Raw genomic sequence first — 27743 nt, 5'->3', positions numbered from 1 at the left:
AGAACTTGGATCTTTTGTATCAGTTGTAAAGATCAGGTTTTTCACCCAGACCAGAAATTGCTTAATGTGATTGTCTGGTTGCTAGGTTGTTAAATCTTTTGTATTTCTCTTGGTAAGACACATCAGTGCTTGTGAAATCATAGAAGCTTTCCACTAGGTGGCTGAATGTCTAAGTGGTAGTAATGCTTTTAAGGTTTTGGAGAGCGTAAGGAAATTACACCGTTTCTCTCTCCCTTGCCCACCTCTGCACTGGCGATTCATAGAATGTGCTTGGAATTAGGAACTGAAGGAAATTTGGGGGCTGTTGACTTTTATACCCTTTGTACAAGTTCCTAAGGAAGGGTTTGATCTTTTACCAGAATTTTGTTCTTGGTAGCTTCCACTACTGCCAGGAAATCCAGGTCAGACGTATCTTCAACAGAATTGCAACAGCTGGATGTAATGGGGCATAAGGCCTATTCCTCTGTATACCAGACTCTAAAGGTTAGTGAGCGCTCATAGCTCTTTTAACTTTGTGGAGAAAGGCTGCTTCCTGGGCCATACTCATTCTCGGGGGGGAGGGGGAAATTAGTGAATCTCTTTTGCAGTACTTTTGGAGGTGGTGTCAAGGCATATTCTGGGGGCATTTTATGAAGGCCCAGGCTGTATCCAGATCTTTGGCTTTGACCATGGTTTTGTGAAGACATGCTTGGTTTAGGAATTTGAATTTGTCCTTCATGGCCCATACAAAGGTTTTTTATCTCCCTTTCAAGAGTTTTCAGGCCTTTTCAGTCCAAAGATGGATGAGTTCCTGGGGAAACTGAAAACTGAGTAAAGTTAAGTTTTATAGCAGTTATTCAGAGGCATGCTCTGAAAATCAGTCTCTCCTCTGTCAGAGAACAAAGGTCATCATTCCCGTTAGCAGTCTCACTGTCAGGCAGAGCTGCATCCAGGCAACAGATTTGAAGGTAAAATAACCTGCAGCAGGACTGATAAATCCAGTTCTTTCTGTTTAATGTCCCAACTTCTTTTGGCATGACATGTCATTTCTTCATATGGGTGGGTCCTGGAAATAATCAAATGGGGATATGCATATCAGAGTACATGCTTTGACACCTCCTGACTTTCTGTGCAGATTCTTACTAACAAAATGATTGGTGTGTATTTCCTGGACAGATGGGGAGAAGGTTATTCACCTCTGTGTTAGGAGATGGTTTGTGGGAATGGTGCAATGCTAAGACCCTATTCACTTTTCACCCACTAGTGCAAAAAAGCACTATAGTTGTTCCCATTGGAAAAGTATAGGCCAACATGAGTTGAGGCTGATAAAACCTTAAGTGGCACGTTGTTTGTCATGGGCATAAGCTTGTTTCCCACAACTAGCAAATGTGAGGTCATGCTCAAGAACAGGCAGGGACCTTCATTGTATATTGCATGCCATTCTTTTGAATTGGAAGAAAGATCTCTCCTATACGCCTTTCTCAGTTTCTTTTGGCCCCCAAGATTCTGAAGAAAATTTTGCTAGGACACAACCAAGTTGATGCTGATCATGCTAACCTGGACATAGCAGGCTTGATTGTCAGTGTCTAGATACATGATAACATAAAGTGCAGCAAATCAGTGATGATATCATATCTGTTAGTGAACAGCTGACAAATCTTATTGCTAAATTGCTTGAAGTGCTGTAAAGCACAGGAGCCTCACAACAGGCACAAGTAGTATGTGTGCTAGTTAAGGTTGCAAAACGGTTTCACTTGTATATACTTTACATTTCTCTAGTTCCTTTCATCTGAGGATCTTAAAAAACATTTCCATTTTACAGATAAGGAAACTGAGACACAACAATGTAAACTAACTTTGCCCAAGATTAAGCAGCAAGTTTATGGCAGAGCTGGGATTAGAATGCAGGGCTCAACCCTAGTCCTGTGCTCTGTCCACAAGATCCAATGTTCTGGAGGGCAGAATGCCTTGTACAGTTTTATGTACTATACCGATCAGAAATACCGAGGCATATTAGATGACTCTAACTAGAAGTGAATATAGAAATATTTTAAGGTGACTTTTTTTAACCAACTTAAACTGATCAGAGATAAAGTCGCTCTTTAATCAAAAATGAAATAATTTACAGAACCCATTACACAAATTCTCCAAAATTTGTTCCAAAAATAATTCTTATCCAAGGCAGTTTGGTTGTACTGCTAATAATTGAGGTTGTCAAATGTTTGTTTGAAGGCTGTTTTCAGTTGCTTATAACTTTGCTGAACTTCAGTTCTTTGGACCAAAATATTTCGTACCAGATGCATGCCTAACGTTGACTTTTAAATTTTTTTTTTTTAAAGTTTCAGCACAATGGTTAAACTATTTCCAAGAAAGGGGTTACAGAAAAATATATTCTTTGAGTGCTTGCTCATGTTGATTCCAAGTAGGGTGTGCACGTGCTGCGTGCACAGTCATCGAAGGCTTTTCCCCCAGCTGTACCCGTCAGGTCAGTGCAGGCGCCTTCTGGAGTGGTGCTGTCCTGGAGTTGTATATAGGGCCCTGCTGACCCGCCACCACCTCAGTTATTTCTTGCCACCTGTGATGGTTGTTGGAGCTTCATTGCTTTGCGTCTGCAAGCATTCTTCACATGTCTACTCACGGTTCCTGTAAAATAGTTAGTTAGTCAGGGTTTTAGTTTAAACAATTTTATAGTTGTGTTTATAAATAAATGTTTAAGAGGGTTCTTCCCTCTTAGTTGTACTCCCCTTCCTGGAGTACTGGGGCATGCCTCAGGCCTAAGGCTACAAGCCCTGCAGATCCTGCCATAAGCCAATGCCCAAAGGCGATCTGCATGACTCCTGTTTGAAGTGCTTAGGGGAGTCGCACCAAACTGATTCCTGCAGGTTCTGTAAGAGTTTCTGCCCCAGGAGCAGAAAAGAGAGAAGTGCTCGTCTCAAGCAGATCCTCATGGAGGCAGCTCTTCGGCTACAACCTCAAGGCCCGGCACCTGGTGTGTCGGTGCGCAGTGCTCTGGTGTCCGTTAGAGACCCAGCACTGAAGAAGAGCTTGGCTCCGATGGAATCCCAGCACCACTCACCAGGCCAGAGACCAGCGTGGCACCATTCCCATTCTCCAGTGCCCCGCAAGAAACAGAGGGGCTGATAGAGGACGCCCACCCACAACGCGAACTATGGGACGGGACAGTACCGTGTTGCATAGCCAGGCACACAGGCGCAGGAACCTTGCAGGGCTGTCCACATCAGTCTACGTGGACTGTCTGGCAAAGGAAAGTGAGGTGGAAAAGCTGGCCTCCTTTCCACGCCAGACACGTTCGAGGCGACAAGGGACTTGATTGCCATGACGGCTCAACAGTCCCCCACCTCAGTAAAAAGGGTGCCCGAACTAAGACCTCCGGCACGGCCCATTGCGGTACTGTTTAGAGTCAAGCTGGCAAAGATGTGGCACTGGTCGCCTGTGCCCCAGCGCTGGTTGCCTTAGCCTGGGCACCAGTCAGTCTCGCCCTTGTGCCGGTCTCCCGCGCATCAGCAACAGTCACCCGAGCACTGATCACCTGTGTCTTGGCACTGCTGTATGGCTCCCCCGTGGTCTCCACAAGTGGAATCATGGTCATCAGACTCAGAGGCAGAGTCCTACTCCTCCAAGCGAAATAGGCGCAGGTCGGGAAGGCACCACCCTGCAGAAGAGAAGGGGCAGGCCCCCCATGGTGTCATGGCCTATGCAGTGGCAGATGCCTCAGGCATGGCCCTTCTGGACCCTATGGGCATATTATCAGGCCCAAGGGTCACAGCCTAGAGGCCCCTACTCAGTCGTTTCAGAGACTTAGATGACCTGCACCCTGGCCCACCATGTGGCACCAAGGTCGGGGGTCACAGGGAGACAGAGATGTTGGCAACAGCCAGTGTGAGGCGTGGTACTGAGAAAGACCCGGCAACTGAGTGTCCCGAAGCAGACAAGGGGGTTCCGGACAGGGAGGACCCTCCTGGTCAGGACATCCAGGAAGCTGACATCAAACCAAGGGCCTCATCTTCCTTCCCAGATGAAGCAGTGGCAGGATCAGCAGCTGCCCACATCCCTCTGGACAGTAGAGCCTACCAAGAGCTCCTAAGACGAGTGGCCCAAAACTTAGGGTTGCAAACAGAGGAGGTCAGAGAGTCAGTGGATCCAATGGTGGATATCCTGTTACCTGAGGGGCCCTCAAGGATAGCCTTGCCTCTGATCAAGATGATTCAGACCACAACAAAAACCATGTGGCAAACCCTTGCCTCTATTCCCCCCCCATGGCTAAGGGGATAGAGAGAATATTTTTCCCCATCCAAAGGATATGCGTACCTGTTTACTCATCCGCAGCTGGGTTTGCTGGTAATATCTGTAGCAAATGAAAAGGAGAGACAAGGCCAGCAGGGCACAACGCCCAAATCAAAGGAGCCCAAAAGACTGGACTTATTCAGGAGGAAAATCTATTCCACCGGGCTCCAGCTACTTATCGCCAATCAACAGGCGATTCTCAGCAGGTACAACTTCAATTAGTGGGAGGAGATGAAGTTTAAAGACCTGCACCCATCCGACTTCAACACCGAGTTCAGGGCCAATGTGGAGGAAGGCAAAGAGGTAGCCAGGATATCGCTCCAGGCTGCGCTACAGGCAGCTGATTCCGTTACAAGGACTATGGCTTTGGGCCTGACTGAGACAAAGCTCCTGCCTGCAGGTGTCGGGCCTTCCACCAGAAGTACAATATACAATACAGGACTTGCTCTTTGAGGGAGAGGGCCTGTTTTCGGCACATGCGGACTCTAAGCTCCATAGTCTTAAGGTGAGGGCAACTTTAAAATCCTTGAGGCTCCACATGCCTTCCACCCAGAGGAAACATTTAAAGCCCAGTCCGGACAAAGGTTCTACCGCTCTCAACCCAGACAGGACTTTTCAAGAAAAAGGGATAGAAATAACATACGTAGAACACCACAGCCATTTAACCCGGGTAGAGGCTCAGGCAATCAGCCCCAGGGGCCAAAACAAAATTTTTGAAGTTACACCTGAGGGTGACATTCCAGGACAGTACCTTGGTCCTTGTTCTCCTTTCCTAAACCATTTATCCCATTTCTACTGAGCCCAGACCTGAATAACATCGGACAGATGGGTTTTGCATATGGTAGAAATGGGATACTCCCTCCGGTTTTGTTCTTCCCTACCCTGCTTCTCTGTCCCTCTTCAGGGATCCCTCTCACAAGCAACTTCTCATACAAGAAGTGCAGCAACTGCTACATGCCGAAGCAGTAGAGGAGGTTCCTCAGGACCTGAAGGGAAAAGGGATTTTACTCCAGATGCTTCCTAATCACCAAGGCAAAAGGGGGACTTGGACCTATTCTTGACTTGCAGAATCTCAACAGATTCATAAAGAAACTAATTCCACATGTTTTCCCTTGCTTCAATCATCCCCTCTGTGGATCCAAGCAACCGGTATGCCTCCCTCAACTTAAAAGATGCCTATTTTCATATTTCAATAATACTTCCCCACAGGAGACTCCTGAGATTTGTGGTAGGGCTCACTCATTATCAATTCATGGCCCTCCCGTTCGGCCTCTCGTCAGCTCTGAGAGTATTTGCCAAGTGTATGGCAGTTGCAGCGGCATTCGTAAGAAGCCATAGCATTCAAGTGTATCCATTCCTAGACGATTGGCTGGTCAGGGGCCGTTCCAGGGAGCAGTGGAGCCTCATGTTGCTCTAATACGATTGACCTTCGTCAGTCTGGGTCTCCAGTTGAATACAAACAAATCAACATTAGAGCCCATGCAAAGATAGAGTGCATTGGAGCAGCCCTGGACTTGGTCCAGGCCAGAGTGCTGTTACCAGAAGCTTATTTTCAGGCCACGGGCTCGATAATAAGGATCTTCAGGCAGTTTCCCACCACCACAGTTTGAGGTTGTCTCACATTTCTAGGCCAGATGGCATCATTCACTTACGTGGTCAAACACGTGAGGTTGACACTCAGACCTTTCCAGTCATGGCTGGCATTGGTTTATCGGCCCAACAGGGACAGGCTGGACAAGGCAGTCTTGTGTTAGTCTCTCTAGTGGTGGCTAGGTTTGCAGAGGGGTCCTATTTGCCAATCCGCAGCTGTCTGTGGCGTTAGTTACAGACGCTTCGGCGTTGGGATGGGAAGCGCATCTCCGATCGCTGAGAACGCAGGGCCTGTGGTCCCCAGTGGATCTATCGCTTCATATAAATGTCAGAGAGCTACAAGCTGTCCGGTTGGCCTGCCAAGCCTTTCAACCTCACCTCCAAGGAAGGGTCATGTCAGTAATTCTGGACAACACCACGGTGATGTTCTATATAAACAGATGGGGGAGCATGCTCCTCTCCCCCATGCCAGGAAGCCCTCATGCTATGGGACTTCTGCATCGCCCCATCAATCTACCTGGAAGCATCTTACTTGCCTGGTGCTCAGAACAAGCTGGCAGACTATCTCAGCTGCTCTTTCAATACCCATGAATGGTCTATCTGCACAACTATAGCGAGAGACGTTTTCCGAAGGTGGGGTTTCCTCAAGTAAACCTCTTTGCAATGTCATCAATTCTGTTCCTACCTAAATCACAGTGTGGGATCCCTGGCAGAAGCATTCTTCCTTCCGTGGGACCAGCTCCTGTGCTATCCTTTCTCACTGTTCCGTCTCATTCACAAGGTCCTCCTGAAAATCAGGAGAGACGGGGCCTTGGTCATACTTATAGCCCCAGCTTGGCCCAGACAACACTGTTACATGATACTGCTACAACTATCCATAGACATCCCTATCACTCTGCCCTTGGTTCCAGACTTGATCACACAGAACCACAGGTGGCTCCGTCATCCCAACCTAGGATCGCTTTATCTTAAGGTGTGGAAGCTGTGTGGTTGAACCCTAGGGAAGCAATGTGCCCACAGCAAGAAAAGGGGATCCTCCTTGGTAGTAGAAAGCCATCCACCAGCATGGTGTACTTGGCTAAGTGGAAAAGATTCTCCATGTGGTTGTCTCAGAGGGGAACTCCCCCAATGCAGGCTTCGCTGCCCCTTATGTTGGATTACCTGCTGCACTTGAAGCAGCTAGGGTTGGCTGCATCGTTGGTAAATGTGCACTTAGCAGCAATCTCCGTTTTCCACCCGCGGGAAGGAAGCCGCTCAGTATTTGCCAATCCTGTGCTGTCCCGGTTTCTCAAGGGCCTAGAAAGACTTTACCCAACAGTTTGTCGCCCAATCTCACCTTGGGATCTTAACCTAGTACTCAGTAAACTGATGGGGCCTCCATTTGAGCCCTTTGCAACTTGCTCTCTCCTATCTCTCGTGGAAGGTGGCCTTCCTTGTCACAATCACTTCAGCAAGGAGGGTGTCGAAACTTAAGGTGTTAACCTCTGATCAGCCATGTACAGTGTTCTACAGGGATAAGGTACACCTATGTCCCTACCCGGCTTTCCTCCCCAAGGTGATTTCCCATTTCCATGCAAGTCAGGAAATCTTTTTGCCAGTGTTCTTTACAAAGCCGCATGCTAATGTCGCAGAGAGCAATGTCTCCACTCACTGGATGTCAGATGGGTGTTGGCATTTTATATAGAATGAACTAAACCATTTTTTAAGTCGAATCAACTCTTCATAATGGTAGCAGACAGGATGAAAGGTCTACCAGTGTCATCCCAGAGGATTTTGTCATGGATTACCTTTTGTATAAGAACCTGCTATGACCTGGCTAAGGTACCGGCCCCGGCCCTGACAGCACACTCTACTAGGGCGCAGTTTCCTCAGCGGCATTCTTGGCACAGATCCCCACACAGGAGATCTGCAGAGCTGCAATGTTGTCTTCCATCCACATGTTTACATCACATGCCATTATCCAACAGGCTAGAGATGATGCAGCATTTGACAGAACAGTGCTTCAGTCAGCCATCTCGTGAGCTCCGACTCCTCCTCCTAGGGACAGCTTGGAAGTCATCTACTTGAAATTGACATGAGCAAGCACTTGAAGAAGAAAAAACGGATGCCTATCTTTCGTAACTGTTCTTCGAGATGTGTTGCTCGTGTCCATTCCAAAACCCACCTGCCTACCCCTCTTGTCGGAGCGGAGTGCCAAGAAGGAACAGAGGAGGCAGTGGGTCGGTAGGGCCCTATATATGATGCCATGAGGGCGCCACTCCGGGGGGTGCCTGCACTGACCCAATGGGTACCGCTGGGGGAAAAACCTTCCGGTGACCCTGCATGCGGTGTGCGCACAGCCTACTTGGAATAGACATGAGCAACACATCTTGAAGTACAACAGTTATGAAAGATAGATAACTGTTTTTTCTCCTCCCTAAATTAAATTCTTACAATGGATTAATTAAAAAGCGTTAGTGCCTCCGTGGTTTGAAGTAGGGATTTGACGTTTGAAAGCGGGGATCGCCTTACTGCTAGGAAAACGTCTTTGCTATGTAGGTGAAAATCTGCCCAAATTTGGCTAAATTTTAAGCCTCTGAAATCTCAATTCACACATCCTTAGTAGAGGTTTGTTAGGGGCTGGCATTATTAGTCTCCAAAGATCCTGTCTGCACTGAATATGTGTCATACCCACAGTTTCAGCATGCAGACTGGACTGACAATTCATCATCCTCACAGAGCAACTAATCATGTTCCCTCTTGGGGCTACAAAGGCCCAGTTGCTAAAATTGCTCCTCCTGGCAGTTGAAGGCTGCTCTGGTAACTGACCACAAGGAGAGACTCTGCTATGCTTTCAGTGCTCCCCTAGCTGGTGACCAGGTGGCTGGAGAATGAGGAGGTAGTCTGACTTGCTTGTAGAGAGATGAAGTGGTGAGGGTAGCACTGGGGCAGGCTGGTAGGGGCAAGGGTAATTGGAGCATGGGTATGGAGACAGCATTGAACAGGCTCAAGAGGAATATGCTAGGGATCAGACAAATGAGGTGAGGGGCAGCTACTTTAGACAGTAGAATCGTCTAACCACTAGAATACAATTTCTTACAGAACCTGGATTTAGAACCCAGGACTCTTGAGTCCCAACATTCCTCTGCTGTCGGCAAATATGTGAAACCCAGTTGCAAAGTGTCTCATTCTTTTATTAGGGAATGTCTACGCTGCAGTTAGACACCAATGGTTGGCCTGTGCCAGCTGATTTGTAATCCTGGGGCTTGGGCTCAGGGGCTGTTTAATTGTGGTGTAGACCTTTGGGCTTGGGCTGAGCTCTGGGACCCTCCCCCTTGCAGGGTCTTAGAGCCTGGGCTCCAGCCCTAGTCGGAAGGTCTACTCCACAATTAAACAGCCCCTGAGCCTGAGCTCTGCAATCCTGAGTGATCCGGTACGGGCCAGCAGAGGTTGTCTAATTGCAGCATAGATATAACCACAGGGACTGAGGTCCACATATAAGATAAGCCCACGCCTGTTATCAGTTACCCTGTTAACTGTCTGGGCTGTGGATCTAAAGATACCAACCTTGATATAGACCTGCTTGGGGATCAGAGTGGTTCCACATGATGGAATTTTTGTTTTTTTTTTTTTTTAAAAGTAGGAAATTACATTTGAAAAAACTGATTTAAAAGATCTTCAATTGCAAAGTCAAGCAATCAAAAGCTAGGACATGTCAGCATTTAAACTTGAGTGTGCAACCTTTATTTGGCCCTCTTGTGCATAAGTGTTATGGTACAATAGCTAATTTATATGGTTACATACTATTTTTCCAGCAAAACCTTGCCTCTTTAAGTGCATAGGATGGATGGTGTTCATGGAATGAATCAGAGTTATGTAGTGAATGAGGTGTGTCTGTGGAACCTGTTGAGATAATTGGTCCTACAAATTTACCCTAATTGTAAACTCAATTGTAAAAGGTGTAAGTTCATAAGATGTTACGATAACCTGTAATAATAAATGATGGAAAATAGGTCAAGTTACATTCAACAATGAATGTTGTAAAAAGGTGCAAGAAAATCAGACAGTCTAAATTAGTATAAAGAAAAAGGCCATGCTGATATAATTCAAATATTCAATTCAAATTATTCAAATATTCAAAAATTCAAATTATTATAATTCAAATTATAATTGAAATTGTGTGCTAAAAATAAGATATGGAACCAGAAATGAATGAACCAAAATTGGTGAAGGATATTAGACCTAACTGATGGACAAAATAATGAGGGGATGGGCTATTCCGTTTATCACTCCCTTTTTGGGTCTTTGAAGAAAGAGACTTTGGGGGAAAGGAAGAATGGAGAGGAACAGATGGAGACTACAGACCATCATGGCTGCCACCCCCACCGTCTCCTGGAACCCTGGGTCTTTTTTGTCCTAATACTAAGGGATTTGCTGACCAGACTGGACCAGAGAGAGGGATCCAGATGACTTTCCTACTCCCTACTAGCTCCAGCTGAATCCCAAACATCACCTGTGACGAAATGGGATTGGACTTCAAAAACAGCAGCAACTTCAGCTCATCTCAGCAACATCTTCTCTTTTCCCCAAAGGAACCGTTATTACCATCTTCGTTACTATCTAAGGCTCTAAAATGGGGGTTCTCCTTTCTTTCCAGTTAAAAAGAGAACAAGGGCTTTTAAAATGAGAGCATTAGTTGTTACATTTTAAATGCTTTAACTCTTTATTTAAAAAAGAAAATAAAAGGATTTTAATTGTGTGTTCACCATGGAATCAAGTAGGCTGAGGTTTCTGTATACTAAACTCCCAAACCTTGTTAAACACTCTTTAATGTTGGACTGTGACTGGGTTATGTTAATACCCTTGGCCCATATTTCATCTAAACTGACTATCTCATTTATTGCAGAAGTTGGAAGTTTTTTAAAACAATAAATAAAACCAGGAACTAGATGTTTCAAGTTGGGCACCCAGAATTAGTGGATGCTCGACCACTTCACCTTTCTCTCGGATACCCATCTGTAAAATTTGAATAGTACCATCTTGATTAAGGGGTGTGGCAAAGATAAATTCACATAACTTTGAAGCATTCACACTCCAAAATAAGCGTCCTAGGAAGATCCATGTTTATGTATTTTATTGTATGTAGTGTTTAAATGGTGTTCAGTAAATATAAGGTATGGAGCCATACAATGAATAACGAGACTACAAAGAAATATTGAATAGCTAGCTGTTCAGTGAACACTGTCTATCCCATGGACTGAATGAGGTGGGCATCCTGTGGAAAAAATGTGATCTTGTAATAAAAATTGTATCTTGATACATAACAAGGAGGAAGAATGAGGTTGCACAGACATTAGTTTTGGCATGTCCTGACGTTTGAGGGTTTGACTTTGCAGCGTTCACATTCTATTATAATGTTTTTTTATTCATTTTAATATTTATTGTACTAGTGCTCAGGCATCAATGTGGATCATGGCACTGTACAAAGAGTTGGACCTAATCCCTGTCCAAAAGATCTTAGTGGTATTTTAATGTGGCCTGATGTTGCTGTGGGAATTTTTTTTTTTTTTTTTTTTTTTTTGAGTTTCTTGTCTAAATTCTCACCTTTCATCTAAAAGATGAGGAATAACACAGTGAAGGGTAGGACTGAGCCCAGTTTGTTGAAAATGAAGATCAGTGCATAATTCTGAAAATTTAATCTTTTACTGAATTGAATGAAAATCTTAGCTGTGAGAAGGAATGAAGTAAATAAACAACTCAGAAGTGTTTGGGAAACTGTATTTAATACGCATAATCAGTAACCTTTTCCTCCTCAGAAATGGTTGAATCAATGAAGAAAGTGGCTGGAATGGATGTGGAGTTGACAGTGGAAGAAAGAAACCTTCTGTCTGTTGCATATAAAAACGTGATTGGAGCTAGAAGAGCTTCATGGAGAATAATCAGCAGCATTGAACAGAAAGAAGAAAACAAAGGTGGAGAAGATAAACTAAAAATGATTCGGGAATATCGGCAAATGGTAAGATCTACTTAGCGAGATAATTATATATTTAATTTTAAAATTCTCTTCTGTTAAGGCAAAATACCAGTTCTGACTGTCTGACCTTGGAGGCTAATGAAACCGTCCAGAGGGGAGAATATTTTGTTGCTGACACTACAATTCTACTGATGGTTTAATGCATGTTGTCATCTTCCATCAATATTGTGACTCCTAAACACCCTCTTTTTCCTCGAAATCGCTGTGATATACTGGTGACATATGACAGAACCTGAGAGAAGACTGCGAAGAGTGCTCTTGTCAGAAGTTGTTGTGTTTCAGATTGTCTATCTGTTTCAGTTTGGAATTCTTGAGGTCTTTTATGGTGTTGGTGTGCAATAAACAAAGCAGAACTCTTTATGAGAGATGACTTGTTAATCCAGTTGGTTTGCACCTGGTGACAGTCAAGTGCTTTTTTCTGTGAATTTTCAGATTATTTCATAGATATAGATGCTTTAAGGACACTCTTGTCTCTGTGAAATTGGAATTTGTTCTCAGGGAGAAATGCAGTTTCTTTTCTGCACGAATTTATTTGGTGACACTTGGAGAAGCTTTAGAGTTGGTGGGGTATTTACTGACTACTAGTAGGGAAATACTGAGGCCATTTTAATAGTTTAGCATTTTACCTTCATGAGGGAAGGCAAGGTGCTGGTTTGATCATGTCTCTGTTTCTAGTCATTTTGGTTTTAGTCCTTATACAGCAGAAATTGTCATGGTGGTGGCTGATCTTCTGCTAATGAGATGTGGTGGTTCTTAGGTCTATTTTGCCTTTGATACTGTAGGTGTCTGCTGTGCAGTAATATGAATTGACAAGGCCACTCTTGGGTGACTCTTCTTTCTGAAAGGTCCCAGCAATAGTCCCAGGCTTATGTGCTTTGAGGACACTTGCATGTGAGGTTCCATAGCATACCATTTTTGTCCAGCATATATTTGGATCTGTTGGTGGCATGGTTTCATGTAATTTCGAGTAATTGGACTCGTATGGCAGGGTCTTCTAACTTTTGTGCCATGTTGGTGTGGCACAGTGGAAATTCTGTTGCAGCTTCAGATAAATTTCTTTTAAAAACAATCTTTTATTCAGGTAAACATGAAAATTAATACAATCAGTACAATATTCTTTGATTTGGATATTAAATTCTATTTATTTTATGCTATGTACTTTTTTATTTTTGGCCTGCCACAGACTTGGTAGACAATTGAGCCTTTTCAAACTAATGCAATGTCATTGCTGACCAAAAAAAAGTAATGTGTGTGTTTTCATTGCTGGTTAAATAAGGGTATATCTATACGTGCAGCGGCACAGCTGTACCAGTGTAGCCACGCTTCTGCAGTGTCTGTTGAAGATGCTCTATGCCAACACGAGAGAGCTCTCCCATTGGCATAAAAATACCACCTCTACAAACAACAGACACTTTGTTGGCAGGAGAAGCTCTCCCACTGACAGCACTCATGTGCACAGCGTTTGTCGATGTAACTTATGTCGCATGGGGGTGGAATATTCATACCCCTGAGCAGCATAAGTTTTGCCAGCATAGGCTTCTGTGTAGACATAGCCTAAAGCATGTTAGCTATTTTGAAGTAAAAGCATAGTGGAGACAAGACGCTATTGTTTTACTAAGACAAATTAGGCAAAATCAACCATGAGCAAGGTTATAGTGTTGGATTTGCCTGCTTGTCTTGTGATAAAAGCTATAAGTGTGATTTGGAATTGCCTGTAGCAATCTGAAAACGATATCCACTATATACTTGAGTATTGTGAAGATGTTTACTGTATGCATGTTTTGGGCTAATTCAATAACTGGATGGTCAGGAAATGAGCCTGGGAAAACTGGCATTAGTCCAGATAAGTTACTTTGTAAACTCTCTGGACTACAAACTGATATGTTACCTTGGCTCACTAGTGGTCTTGCCAGTCCTACTTTCCCAGTACTGAATCACATGCTTGAAGGAGGAGAGATCAAGACTTGAGGGGTTTTTAAGGAGACATACTCCCTGAAGTTGGAAAGACTGGCTCTGTAAGACAAATGGGGGAGGTGTGAACTCTTCCACAGACCTCCAGAATTTGGGGCGGTGTCTCAAGGAAGCTCAGGGTCTTTGCCAAGGGAAGGCAAGCCTTTAGGTAAATAAATAGGCATATAGGCCTTTTGTATTAAAAACGCTTATGCTGTGTTGCTACTGTTAAGATTAAACAATACTTTAAGAAGGCTTCTTTTTGGCCACTGTATTTGCCATGGTTCACAAGCTCTTGGAGGGAAGAATAGGAGCTGTACAGAGTCAGGGTGGATTTAAAGCAGTTTAAATCAACAGGTTTAATCATTATTTAAATTGGTGAGCAGGAAACATTAAGTAATTGATTTTAATCTTGTTTTGCATTGTACTTTATAGTTTTTATAAAGAGGTGTTGATTCTCATTGGTTTGTATCTATTAAAACGTTCACTTGCAAATAAATGAACCTTCACAGTAAATTTTTAGTACTTCCTTTTTGCTAAACAGAAGGGTACCCTATAGTTGTTTAAGTAGTTACATAGTTTAACATACATTTATTTGGATTCTTAATATTTACATTATTTATTATGTTAAAAAGATTTGTTTAATAAATCAGGTAGTTTTAAATGTGAAACTTGTTTTGATAAACTTTGTCCAGCATTTACAGTAATTTTATTTATTAAAAATTAATACTGTTTTTGTGCACTTTTTTCCATTGAATTTGAATAGCCATCCAAACTGAGCTTAACACAGATTGCAAGTAAAAAATTAAACAAAGGAAGTATTATCTGTAGTTAGTGAATTGAACTGATTTTGGTCACCATGTCCCTCAAGATTTTAGAACTAGTAGGTCTCATCTTCTCCCATCTAGTTTTTATTTATAGATTAGAAGAGCAAAACAAGGCCTACTGCTTTTTCAACCCCCAATTGGTTTCTTAAATCATTGAACTGAACAAGTTAAATAAACTGAAATTAAGATAATATTTTTCTCCTCATCTTCTGAAGATTGCTGCTGTGTAAAGCTGGTTTAGCACTTCAGTTCTAGGTGCTTATCCAGTGTCTTCCTCCAGTCTGGTGCTTAGCTTTTTTAAAAATTTGGGTGGCAAAGTCTTTAACTGTGGTCTGAGAAGTTGCTGTTGGCTCATAGGGCTGTCCCAGAGGAGTTGGATCAGCAGCTGCCCCCTCCCCCTTTGCTCCTGGCTGTGAAAATTGTAAATTCCCTGGCTGTCAGCTGCTGCTGCTCCATGCCTGGAGTGGGAGAGCTATCTGTAATGCTCCATCTGCCCTCTCCCTTCACAGAGTGAGTCTAATGAGGTTCCCAAATGCCCCCTCAAGCTGGGTGCTGAGAGCCTGTGTGCCCATTAGAAACCCCCTTGCCAGTCCCCACAGCCAGCAGCAGCGCTAAAGGGACCAGAGGAGCACTCAGAGCACTTCATCTGGGTAAATCAGTGCCTTGATATCTGCTGATAGGATGAGAGCCAGGAAAGAGCAGTTTCTGGCTAGTCTTGGCTGAGAAGAGATCTGTTGAGTACTAATTTCCTTAAGTCTCTCCAACAAAGCCAATCAGTTTTTTTTTTTCAGTGTGAAAGTCAGTGCTTCCCTTATGTGTTTCAGTTTCTCCTGATGGAAACCAGGAAGTTATTGTACATGACTGTACTTCTCAATCAAAAAATAAAAATGTATTCTTTCTTGAATTATTCTGTGGACCCTGGCACTTTTTTTTTTTTTTTTTTTTTTTTTTTTTTTTTTTTTTTTTTTTTTTTTTTTTTTTTTTAAACACCCCCCACAATTCCTGGAGGACTCTTAACCCTACCAGGTTGTTACAGCCTTGGAACAGGTGTCTTTACTAACTTCCTTCATGTTTGAGTATATTGTTGAAAATGACATTGTTTAGAGGGCAGATTTTCTTAACACTAATTGTGTTGAATCTTTACACCTTTGGTACCTTGTGTTTTGATTTGTGTTGGGGAAATATAAAATACATTGTATAAATGTTTAAGACTTTATTTCTAATTAATGAGTAACTTAATAGGAAAAGAAAACACATTGCCATTGCAAAAAGGTGATAACATTTTTTCCCACTGGAAATACACCTTGAAGTGTCTTGGAGTTTATAGGAAACCCATGTTGGCCAATCTGTAGTAGTAATTTTTTTCAAATTATCACTTTAAAAGCTTTTTATCTTTCTTTTTTTTAAGCTAGTGCTAAAAAGGATTTCCCCTCTAATTTGTTAGTTATTCCATGTTTTAGAAGAACATTTGAGGGGAAACTCAACTGCATTTTCATTGAGAAATGAGAGAGAGAAATTAAAATACAAATTAAGAGTGCATATATTTGCTTGTTTATAATTTTCCAAAAGGTAATATAAATTAAAATAAAAAAGGGTGATTGGTGTGACATTGTAACGACAATGATATTGAGCAAATATTCTACATTAATTTTATTTCCTGATTAATGTTATTAGGTCTTGTATTAAGGCTCCAAAACTGAGTTAGGAAAGTAAATGCAAAGTAATGTACAATGGAAAACATAATCCCAGCTCTACATACAAAATAATGGGACCTGGATTAGCTGTTATCACTGAAGAAAGATCTTGGAGTCATTACGGATAGTTCTCTGAAAACATCCACTCAATGTGCAGTGGCAATCAAAAAAGCTAACAATGTTTAAGATAACAAGACAGAAAAATCACAATGCCCCTATATAAATCCATGAAATGCCCACATCTTGAATACTGTGTGCAGATCTGGTCACCCCATCTCAAAAAAGATATATTGAAATTGGAAAAGGTTCAGAGAAGAACAACAAAAATGATTAGGGGTATGGAACAGCTTCTGTATAAGCAGAGATTAAAAATCTTGGGGTCTGTTCAGCTTGGAGAAAAGATGACGGGAGGGTGGTGGAGATATGATAGAGGTCTATAAAATGTTGACTGGTGTGGAGAAAATTTATAAGGAAATGTTATTTACCCCTTCACGTAACATAAGAATTAAGGGTCACCCAATTAAATTAATAGGAAGCAGGTTTAAAATGAACAGTGAAGTACTTCTTCACACAATGCATGGTCAGCCTGTGGAACTCTTTGCCAGAGAATGTGAAAGCCAAGACTATCACAGGGTTCAAAAAAGAGCTAGATAAGTTCACGAGGATAGGTCCATCAATGGCTATTAGCCAGGATGGGCAGGAATGCAACCCAATGCTCTTGAGTGTGACAGTGTCCCCAGTCTCTGTTTGCCTGAAGCTGGGAGTGGACAACAGGGAATGGATCATTCAATGATTGCCTGTACTGTTCATTCTCTCTGAAGCATCTGGCATTGGCTACTGTCGGAAGACACGATACTGGACTAGATGGACTACTGGTCTAGCCCAGAATGGCCGTCCTTATGATACCTCAAGGCTTGGGATTGGGAATATTTTGCTGTATTATCTCCTGATTGTTCTAAATTTACTAAATATGGCTTTTAACTGGTGTTTGTGTATATATTTTTCTTTATGTAGGAATTGGATAGTGTTCTTCTCAGCCAATTTAATTTATCTAACAAAAAAGGTCTAAGAGTTTTCAGGTCCTAAATTGCTCCTGGAATCATGTTTAAAGTGTCTCAGCTCTCCCCTCCCTCATCTGAAATGGCGCCCCTGCAGTAAGGCCTTGTCTATGCTACAGAGTTTTGTCGACAAGTTACACCAACGATCAAAAAGCGCTATAATTATATGGCTTGTGCATGTTCATACAACACAACGTTCCTTCCGTCAGCAGGGCATGTCCACAGTTGGTGTTCTAGACAATGAGAGTGGTGCAATGTGGATACCTGTCCCACTGTGCAAATCACCACCTTCTGCAGCTAGGAGTTTAGGGAAGGCAGAATGGATTGCAGTGCATGCATACGGGCTCAATGTCCCATGATGCAGTTTTTTCCATTCCATGGGTTTCCAAATGCGTTTTGCGGCATTTTTCCACTGCCCCCGTTTACTGTGTGATCACTATCTTGATCTGAAAGGATGGATCCTGCACTGCTCTTCCCTTTTGTGGTCATTGTGATGAAATATATTGTGGATGGTCATGCGGTATATTATGAACTCCTAATCTGAACAGGAATCAGAGGTGCCTGACCTGCTGGATGTCATGGAAAGAAACAACACCAGATTACTTTTGGCATTCATGGAACAGCTGCACATACTTTTGGGTATGGGAAACAAGCATTGAGTGGTGGGATCACATCATTATGCAGGTCTGGAATGAAGAGCAGTAGCTGCAGAATTTTTGGATGTGGAAAATGTGGTTCTTATGTTCTAAAGCAGGGTGGTCAGGGAAGGTGCATGATGCACACGTCTTCAGGAATACTAGCCTGTACAGAAAGCGGCAAACAGGGACTTTCTTTCCAGACCAAAAGACTCCAGTGGGGAATGTTGAAATGCCATTGTGATCCTGAGACCCAGCATACCTCTTACTCCCAGGGCTTTGTAGTACTTTGCAGTACTTTGTAGTTGTCTTTATTGAATTTCATATTGTTGATTTCAGACTAATTCAATCTGTCAAGGTCACTTTGAATTATAATATTGTCCTCACAGTGGTTCTCAACCAGGGGTACCTTGGGGGTATGCAGAGGCCTTCCAGGGGATACATCAGCTCATCTAGATATTTGCCTACTATTACAACAAGCTACATAAAAAGCACTAGCAAAATCAGTACAAAATACAATTTCATACAATAACTTGTTTATAGTGTTCTATAGACTACACACTGAAATGTAAGTAAAATATTTATATTCCAATTTATTTTATAATTATATGGTAAAAATAAGGAAGTAAAACAGTGAGAGTTTTGTGGCACCTTAAAGACTAACAAATTTATTTCAGCATAAGCTTTCATGGGCAGAAACCCACATTGTCGGATGCATGAAATGGAAACTTCAGTTTGTTAGGTATATATACAAATGCAAGGATGGGTGAGTTACATCACACTGAGGGCAAATGTTAACGAGGTAAATTCAATCAGGGTGGATGAAGCCATTCACAACAGTTGATGAGAAGGTGTGAATGTCAAAAAAGGGAACATTATTTTTTGTAGTGGGCTAGCCACTCCCAGTCTCGACACTGTCAGACTAGGTCTGAGTAAAGTTTGCTTACGAGTTCCAGCTCTACAGTTTTGCGCTTGTATTTTTATGTCTGGTTTTGTAAGCAAGTAGTTTTTAAGTGAGGTGAAACTTGGGTGTACGCGAGACAAATGAGAAAGGGGCACAGTAGTCTGGAAAGGTTGAGAGTCGCTCCTCTAAGGTGCTCGTAGTCCTTCCCAGCTTGGTGCTGTATACAGATTTAATAAGCATACTCTCCATTCCATTATCCAGTCATTAGTGAAAATATTGAATGGTGCTGGACCTAGGGCAGATCCCATGGGACCTCACTAGATACATCCTCCCAGTTTGACAGCAGATTGATAACTAGTGTTTCAGTATGGTTTTTCAACTAGTTGTGCCACCCCCTTATAGTAATATCATAGAATCATAGAAGATTAGGGTTGGAAGGGATCTCAGGAGGTCATCTAGTCCAACCCACTGCTCAAAGCAGGACCAACCCCAACTAAATCATCCCAGCCAGGACTTTGTCAAGCCGCACCTTAAAAACCTCTAAGGATGGAGATTCCACCACTTCCCTAGGTAACCCATTCCAGTGCTTCACCACCCTCCTAGTGAAAAACTTTTTCCTAATATCCAACCTAGATACCCGCCCCCCACTGCAACTTGAGGCCATTGCTCCTTCTTCTGCCATCTGCTACCACTGAAAACAGCCTAGTTCCATCCTCCATGGAACCCCCTTTCAGGTAGTTAAAGGCTGCTATCAAATCCCCCCTCATTCTTCTCTTCTGCACACTAAACAAGCCTGATTCCTTTAGCCTCTCCTCATAAGTCATGTGCTCCAGCCCCCTAATCATTTTTGTTGTCCTCCGCAGGACTCTCCAATTTGTCCACATCTTCTCTGTAGTGGGGGGCCAAAACTGGACACTGTACTCCAAATGAGTGCCGAAGAGAGGGGAATAATCACTTCCCTGGATCTGCTGGCAATGCTCCTACTAATGAAACTCAATATGCCATTAGCCTTCTTGGCAATAAGAACATACTGTTGACTCATATCCAGCTTCTTGTCCACTGTAACCCCCCCAGATCCTTTTCTGCTGAACTGCTACCTACCCAGTTGGTTCCCAGTCTCTAGCAGTGCATGGGATCCCTCTGTCCTAAGTGTAAGATTCTGCACTTGTCCTTGTTAAACCTCCTCAGAGTCCTTTTGGCCCAATCCTCTAATTTGTCTAGGTCACTCTGTAGCGTATCTCTGCCCTCTAGGGTATCTGCCACTCCCCCCCCCCCCCGCTCAGTGTCATCTGCAAACTTGCTGAAGGTACGATCCACCCCATCCTCCAGATCGTTAATGAAAATGTTGAACAAAACTGGCCACAGCACCGACCCCTGAGACACATCGCTTGTTACCAGCTGCCAACTAGACTTCGAGTTGTTGATCAATTCCTGTTGAGCCCAATGATCTATCCAGCTTTCTATTCACCTTGTAGTCCATTCACCCAACCCATACTTCAACTTTGAAGATGATGATACTGTGTGCGACCACATAAAAAACTTTGCTAAAGTCAAGGTCTGTCACGTCCACTACTTTCCCCACATCCACAGAGCCAGTCATCTCATCATAGAAGTCAATCAGGTTGGTCAGACATGACTTGCCCTTGGTGAATCCATGCTGACTGTTCCTGATCACCTTTCTCTCTCCCAAGTGCCTCAAATGGATTCATCTGGAACATATTTCCCTAATTTGCTTGTTGGAATGTCATGTGGGACTGACAAAAGCTTTGCTAAAATCAAGGTCTGTCTACTGCTTCCCCTTGACCCACTAGGCCAGTAACCTTGTCAGAGCAGGACGTTCAATTGATGAGGTGATTTTGTTCTTGACAAATCCATTTTGACTATTACTTATTACCCTCTAGGTCCTCAAAAATTGATAATGTGTTCCAATATCTTTCCAGATATCAAAGTCAGGCTGACTGGACTAGAATTTCCTGGATCCTTACTGTTTCTCTTTTTAGAGATAGGTAGTACATTTTGCCCTTCATCAGTCTTTTAAGGCCTCTCCCATCCTCCATGAGTTCTCAAAGACAATCATTAAGAGTTCCAAGATCGATTCAGCTAGTACTTTAAGTACCTTAGGGTAAATTCCATCAGGTCCTGATGATAAGTTAAAAACTATTTACATAAGTTAGATGGATTCAAGTAATTTTCCTGTTCTGACTTGTATTCCTTCCCCATTGTTGTTAATTTTGTAGGCAGTGGGTCATAATTAAGCATTTTAGTGAAGACTGAAGCAAATTAGACACTAAACATCTCAGTCTCTGTGGTGCCTTCTGTTATTAGCTATCCTTCACTGCTAAATAGTGGACTTACACTTCCCTTTTATTTTTCACTTGTTCCCAATGTATTTATAGAACCTCTTCTTACTGTCTTTTATATCCCTTGCTAGGTGTAACTCATCTTGTGCCCTAGCTTTTCTGAAATTTGTCCCTACATGCTTGCATTCTGTAGTATTCCTATTTAGTAATTTGTCCATGTTTCCACTATGTAAGATTCCTTTCTGAGTTTCAGGTCACTAAAGAGCTCCTGATGGAGCCCTGTTGGCTTGTTGCTGTTCTTCCTATCTTTGCTGTTGCGCCTTTATACTGTCTCTCTGAGAAATAGCCAACTCTCCTGAACTCCTATTTCCCTTAGATTTTCTTCCTAGGGGATCTTGCATACCAGTTTTGTGTTTGTTTAAAATCAGGTTTTTTAAGTCCATTGTTCTTGTTCTGCTGCTTTCATCATCATCCTTTCCTTAGAATTATGAAATCATTTCATGGTCACTTTCACCCAAATGTCTTGTATCTACAGATTTGCAACCAACACCTCCCTGATTTTGCCCAAGCAGTTCCAAATCTAAACTGCTTCAGCAAAAAAAAAAAAAAGGCCCTTGTGGTATAAGTGGCACAGGGCTCAAAGTAGACTGCTGTCTGGAACGATTCCTTAGGTTTTAGAATTTTACTTCTCTCCTTGGACTTACGTAGCCTAGCTTTGTCAGCCTTCAAATCATACTGCAGGGCCACCCAGCCCTGCAAGATAGGCCCAATAAATACATCACAAAAATAAAGAAAATATAGTCTTTGCTTTGTAGTGTTTTGTAATTGGCTGTATTATGGCAAAAGAAATACCTTACATTCTGGATATGTTCTGATTCAGAAGAATTGTAGATGGTAGGATCATAGCAGATTGTCTTGTAACTATTATATTTGAATAATTAATTTTAAATATAATAACTTTGTGTTGGCTTGCGCTGTTACTGCTGGCCTTCACTTTGTTCGTGCTGCATGTTGCTGCTTTACTCTTGTTTTCTTTTGGGATGTCTTTTAAGCTTCTCACATGCCTCAGAGTACCTTTTTTGGCTTTGTTTTCCTCTTTCACCTGATTCTCCCCTTGGTATATTTTTACCTTGTTGATCTTCATTTGGCTTTTCTTTATAAGGCAAAGCTCCAAGAATCAGTAGAAATTATCGAATGATTTGAGGGAGGTGTTTATACCCTGTAAGGGTGCCATGCGAAGACCAGTAGGGTGGCTGGCTTATGCTGTTTCTTATTACAGCTCCCTGTCATAGTTTAAAAAAAAAAAAAAAGCGCTAAGGGAGTTGTGCCAACTTCACAATAGGAAACTAAGATCCAGGCTAGATGATCTTGCAAAATATCTTCAGAGAAACAGAATTACATGTAAGTCATCTTCCTTTATGCAGCCTCTAATGTAATCACATTATACAGACTCTTGCCTGTATGATGTGGGTGCTAGCTACCTGCTAACATCTCTTCCTTTGTGTACCTGTGAAGCAGTTGAATTTTGTTGATTCTGTCATAAATAAGGCTGCGAGTCTGCCACAGAGATTGCAGAAGTCACAGATTCCTTAACTTCTGCAGCTGTAGTGGCCAGTGCATCTGGCCTCAGGGACTGCCTGAGCATCTCTTTTGGAGGTGGCTCCAAGCTGTCAGAGAGCAGTCCCCAGGGACCTTGGAGCAGTGGGCTGCTGGGGGCAGTCAGCCCCTGCTGCCAGAGCAGGGGCTGGCTCTTGGGGCCCCCAAGAGCAGCTAAGATTTAGTCCGGGGTATTTATAGTAAAAGTCATGGACAGGTCATGGGCTGTGAATTTTTGTTTATTGCCTGTGACTTGTCCATGACTTTTTCTAAAAATACCCATGACTAAATCTTAACCTTACTCATAAATACTCTCGATTTGAACATTTTGGTGTTGGTGAAAAGCACTTCGACTTTAGAATTTACTTCCTGTCTTCATCCAGTATAGCCAGAGTTGAGCCTTCTAGCAGCCTATTTGCTGTTCATTATGTGATGTCTCCCTGAATCTATTATACTAATTTTGTACACTTTTAAAATCTATATCTGTGCTTACAGAAGACCAGCCCTGAGGTCATTCTAAAAACTGAAAAATAAATGAAATAGCATTTTGGGAAAATGTCTTTGTAGTTAAGAATTTCTGCATCTTCTCTTCCCCCTTTATTTTATTTTGACTAATGTTTGAGGCTATAGTCTTTTTGATACTGTCCAATAGAAGTTGGACTCATACACAAACACTAGTTTCCACCTAGATTGGATTATTCTTCCTATTTTCAGCATTTGGAATTGAATTTTCTTGTATTCCTTTTAAACTATTATCTTCTTTGCCAATCTTTGCTTTTTTTTTCTTTTCTCTCCTCCAGGTTGAAACTGAACTGAAATTAATCTGTTGTGACATTCTGGATGTACTGGACAAACACCTCATTCCAGCAGCTAACACGGGCGAGTCCAAGGTTTTCTATTATAAAATGTAGGTGACTCATGGAGTTTGGGCAAGTGCCATCATTATAATTTGCATAAAATACTGAAGTGAATTCAGTATTGATGAATGTACCAGATTAACAGCAATGGAGATTAAAATTTTACAGTCCAATTTGCCTACTTTAAGAAGTAAGATGAGGTTTGGTCATTTGTGCCCAATCAGTCCTTGCCCTTTTTGTTGAACACCAACAAGAGGTTCAATGTAAGGATGTAAATGATATTTTTAAAAGTACTCGATTATTAGAATTGTAATGTTAACTGCCCAACTGATATAATTTTAATAGTTGGGCTGACTTGAGCGGCAGTGGCTGCTGGAATCTCAAGAGAGGCCCCTATCCCCGCATTTACCTTTCATACGTGACTGCTGTGAGGAGGGCAGTATTCCATGCAGTGCTACCCTGACAATGCAGGGGGGGCCGTGGGCCCACATGGCAGGGGGACGGCTCTGCCGTCCCTCAGGGCTGGGCTCACTATCTGATGTCGCTCTGCCCTCACCTCTCTCTGCGGGAGGGGCAGCTGCTCCTCAGGCTCAGCGCGCGAGCTTCTGCAGCCAGGGCCGACTTCCGGACGCTGCTTTCTGATTGGCTGTCCAGCAGCTCCTCGTACTTCTGCTCCCCCACCTCTGCAGCCGTTCACCGTTGAGATTTGAACAAAAGCGTGGGAACGGCTAGGGATGTGTTAACGGTAAGACTAATATGAAACGGTTAACCGTTTTAACATTTTACATCCCTAGTTCAATGACCAATTGTGATGGCACATTTTCATGTGGATGCCTGCCAACTAAAAAAACTTTATTAAGATCAAACAGCACTGAGGTGGAAATAAATTTTAATTACTATACACTCAAAATTGATCTTGAGCAAGCAATATAAAGGTGAAAAGCTTCATGTCCCCATTTACAATCCACTGAACCATTCAATACTTTCTGTGTAAAATGTGTGTAATAAATAAAAATAAATTATTTGACCATAATTGACTTTCTAGGTTAATTGCACACCTAAAGTCAAGGAATACTAACATTAAAATTGCATGTCTAACTTTAATTTAGCCCCCTATCATCATAGTTGCTATTTATGATATCCTTTTTTCTTCAATACTGTATAATATCATGTAATTCTGTTATCTTAGATATAGATGTGTAAAATTGTGTAGTGTTTCTTTTACACTTTAAGTAATTTAATTGTTATAATGATCTTTCACTTAGTTTTTATGTGAATGTTAACTTCTCCAGTACTCATTCACTATTAATTTTCTTTTCACCCATCCACATAGCCTTTCTTAGGTGGACTTCTGGGGTGGACGCAGCTTGCTGTGAATTTAAGTGGATTACAAAAATCAGCAAAGTTCATCATTACTGTATTTATTTGTTATACTTCTAGTTTCCATATTTCATAATGGACTGTCTGGCATACTTACACATGTAACATTATATACTACTATCTGAAGTAATCTGAACTGAATGAGATGGAGCTTGTCAACAGAGATGTTATCAGCATATTATGAAGAAACTTTAAGCCTGATCTCTTTACTAGCTCTCCTGATGGCCTCCTTTTAGTTGAATAGAAAGTATGACAAAGTAAAATCCTGCATGAGAGCCCTAGACACAGAAGAGAAGTTGCCTAGTACTACCCTCTGAATGCGAGGAATGAAACCACATCAGGACAGACTATCCACTCCTAATAGAGTATGTAGGTAGATCAGCATATTATTCATGATATCAGAGGTAGCTAATGTCAGCATGGACACCTGAATATTTATCCATCACGAAGAAGGATTTGAGTTACTGTAGTGTAGACTTATGCTAAAATGACGGAAGGGGCTCTTCCATTGCTGTAGTAAATCCATCCCCTTGAGACGTGATAGGTAGGTCAACAAAATTTTTGTTGGTCGAGTTGCATCTACAGTGGGGGTTAGGTTGACCTAACAATGTCGCACAGGGTGCAGAATTTTTCACATCTGGAAATGATATAGTTAGGTTAACCTAAATATTAGGTGTGGATCAGGCCTCCATGAATGATACTGACCAGTTGGTTGATTCTACACTTCATGTTCTTAAGCATTTCATGATGCTTGTAAAAAGGTCCAGGATGGTTTCTTTGTGGTTGAACTGTTTCTTCTTTCTGGACTATAAAATTGTCTCAGTAACTTGGGAACTTCAATGATACACATTCAGTCGTAGATATTCCACAAGTAACTGGGTAGTTAATTTTTTTTAGGAGTACTAGGGTTTCAGTTGCTTCAAAAAATGACACCAGACTTTCTTATTCGCACTGTTCTTCATACCCGATGGTCTTAAGTTCTTAAAAAGCACATATCCTGTAGTTTCTAAACATACATCTATGGTAGATGCTTATGGTGTCCCAATTGATTAATATACAGTTATTTTTAAGATTAACTGGTTTTTCCAACAGCTAATGTGAAATCAAGAATTCCTGAATCTGTTGCACTCTTTAACCCTTTCAGGAAAGGGGACTACCACAGGTACCTGGCTGAGTTTGCCACAGGAAATGACAGGAAGGAGGCTGCAGAGAATAGCCTGGTGGCTTACAAAGCTGCTAGTGATATTGCAATGACAGAACTTCCGCCAACACACCCCATCCGCTTAGGTCTTGCTCTCAACTTCTCTGTATTCTACTATGAAATTCTTAATTCCCCTGACCGTGCCTGCAGGTAAGTAATGTCTGAGAAGATGGGAAGCTTTGTTTAAAAAAAAAAAAAATATATATATATATATATATATAAAACCACTTACAGTGTAGCACATACAGCTTGTAAATTTTAATAACGGCATCTTTTGAGCAATATGCTGGGTTTCCTTTTTTCTGCTGTATGAGTTGAAAACCTTTCCAATAAATTAACCCCACAGAGAGAGAAGAGAAGCCCTGAAACTTTTACCAGTGTTAGGCCTCTGCTTTGTGCATTTTCTAATTCATTCAAGAGTTCGTGAGCATTCAAGGAGTCCAGATTTATTAATTTATTTGGGAGTGGATTTGTGAGGAGAAAAAAAGTGACAAAGCCGAGAATGGTAAACTAATAAATTTGTAAATATCTGAACTTAACTCTTCAGGATGAGTATTTAAAACAATTATAATTTAATTACAAGCCATTAAATATATTTTTGAGCTTACTAATGAAGCAGAAAGCAGTGAAATCTTTATTTGCAATATACTGCAGGATATAGTGTGTGAGAAGGTGGCCATGCCTGAAGTACCTTCCTGCACCAGGCCATGGCACAACCTGGGTGCCTGCCTCAGTTCCCCTTTTGGAATCCTCAGTGACTCCACTTTATGCTCTCCTTCTTAAACAGCCCTCCTTGGAGCCAGTTTGACAAAAACTTTGTACAAATGGTCCAGAACATCCCAACCCATAGTCCATTTATCATCTCAGTGCAAGTAGTCATTAAAATCCTAAGACATTTTGTCCTTCAGTGGGCTATACACCAGTGTCTTCAGCCACACCTGGACTCTTTGTGAGTTCTCTTCTGTCCCTCTGCCAGGACAGCCACCCCAGCCCTTCCAGCTAGAGTGCAGCCCCACTCTTCCCAGCAGGAATGCCCACAGCCTGTCTGCTGAGAGCTCATTTTTACCTGGGAAGCATTCCTCACTCCCTCTCTCATTGTTCCCCTGGGTCCAGCTTTCTGGTGTGATGACGTCAGCAGGTAAGCTGCTCTGCTGCTTTCCTGTCTTCAGCCGTTAGCTTTGGTTACCTGGCTTAGAACCAGCAAATGCCTCCCTCTACTGCTCTCAAGGATGCCAACCAGCAAACCCCTCTTGCTGCTTTAGTCTTCTCCCAGAAGCCACATACAGTCTTCTGTCTCTGGCAGCTCACGTGTCCCTTTCCCAGCTGACTCTGGGTCAACCCTCACTCACCAGGTCCCTTCTCTTAGGGCCCAGGGTACCCTCTTAAGCCAATTGGAGTTAACTGATGAGACACAGAAGCACTTGCCCTGCTCTCTTTAAAGGGCCAGTGTCACT

The 27743-nt window shown here is 42.3% G+C and overlaps 1 protein-coding gene across 1 annotated transcript in view; it reads left to right on the top strand.

Moving 5' to 3' along the window:
• Positions 1 to 27743, top strand: part of YWHAE (tyrosine 3-monooxygenase/tryptophan 5-monooxygenase activation protein epsilon) — a 47901-nt gene that overhangs the window by 7906 nt on the left and 12252 nt on the right. The window contains exons 2-4 of the mRNA XM_067566025.1: positions 11670 to 11869; positions 23652 to 23758; positions 26233 to 26439. Coding sequence (XP_067422126.1) covers positions 11670 to 11869; positions 23652 to 23758; positions 26233 to 26439 — 514 coding nt within the window. The remainder of the gene's footprint in view (positions 1 to 11669; positions 11870 to 23651; positions 23759 to 26232; positions 26440 to 27743) is intronic.

Source organism: Emydura macquarii, unplaced genomic scaffold, assembly GCF_026122565.2.
Source record: "Emydura macquarii macquarii isolate MOO-44397 ecotype Brisbane River unplaced genomic scaffold, CSIRO-AGI_Emac_v2 contig_2699, whole genome shotgun sequence".
NCBI classification, from domain to species: domain Eukaryota; kingdom Metazoa; phylum Chordata; order Testudines; family Chelidae; genus Emydura; species Emydura macquarii.
The sequence above is the reverse complement of the archived record's forward strand: the minus strand, read 5'-3'. Positions and strand labels throughout refer to the sequence as shown.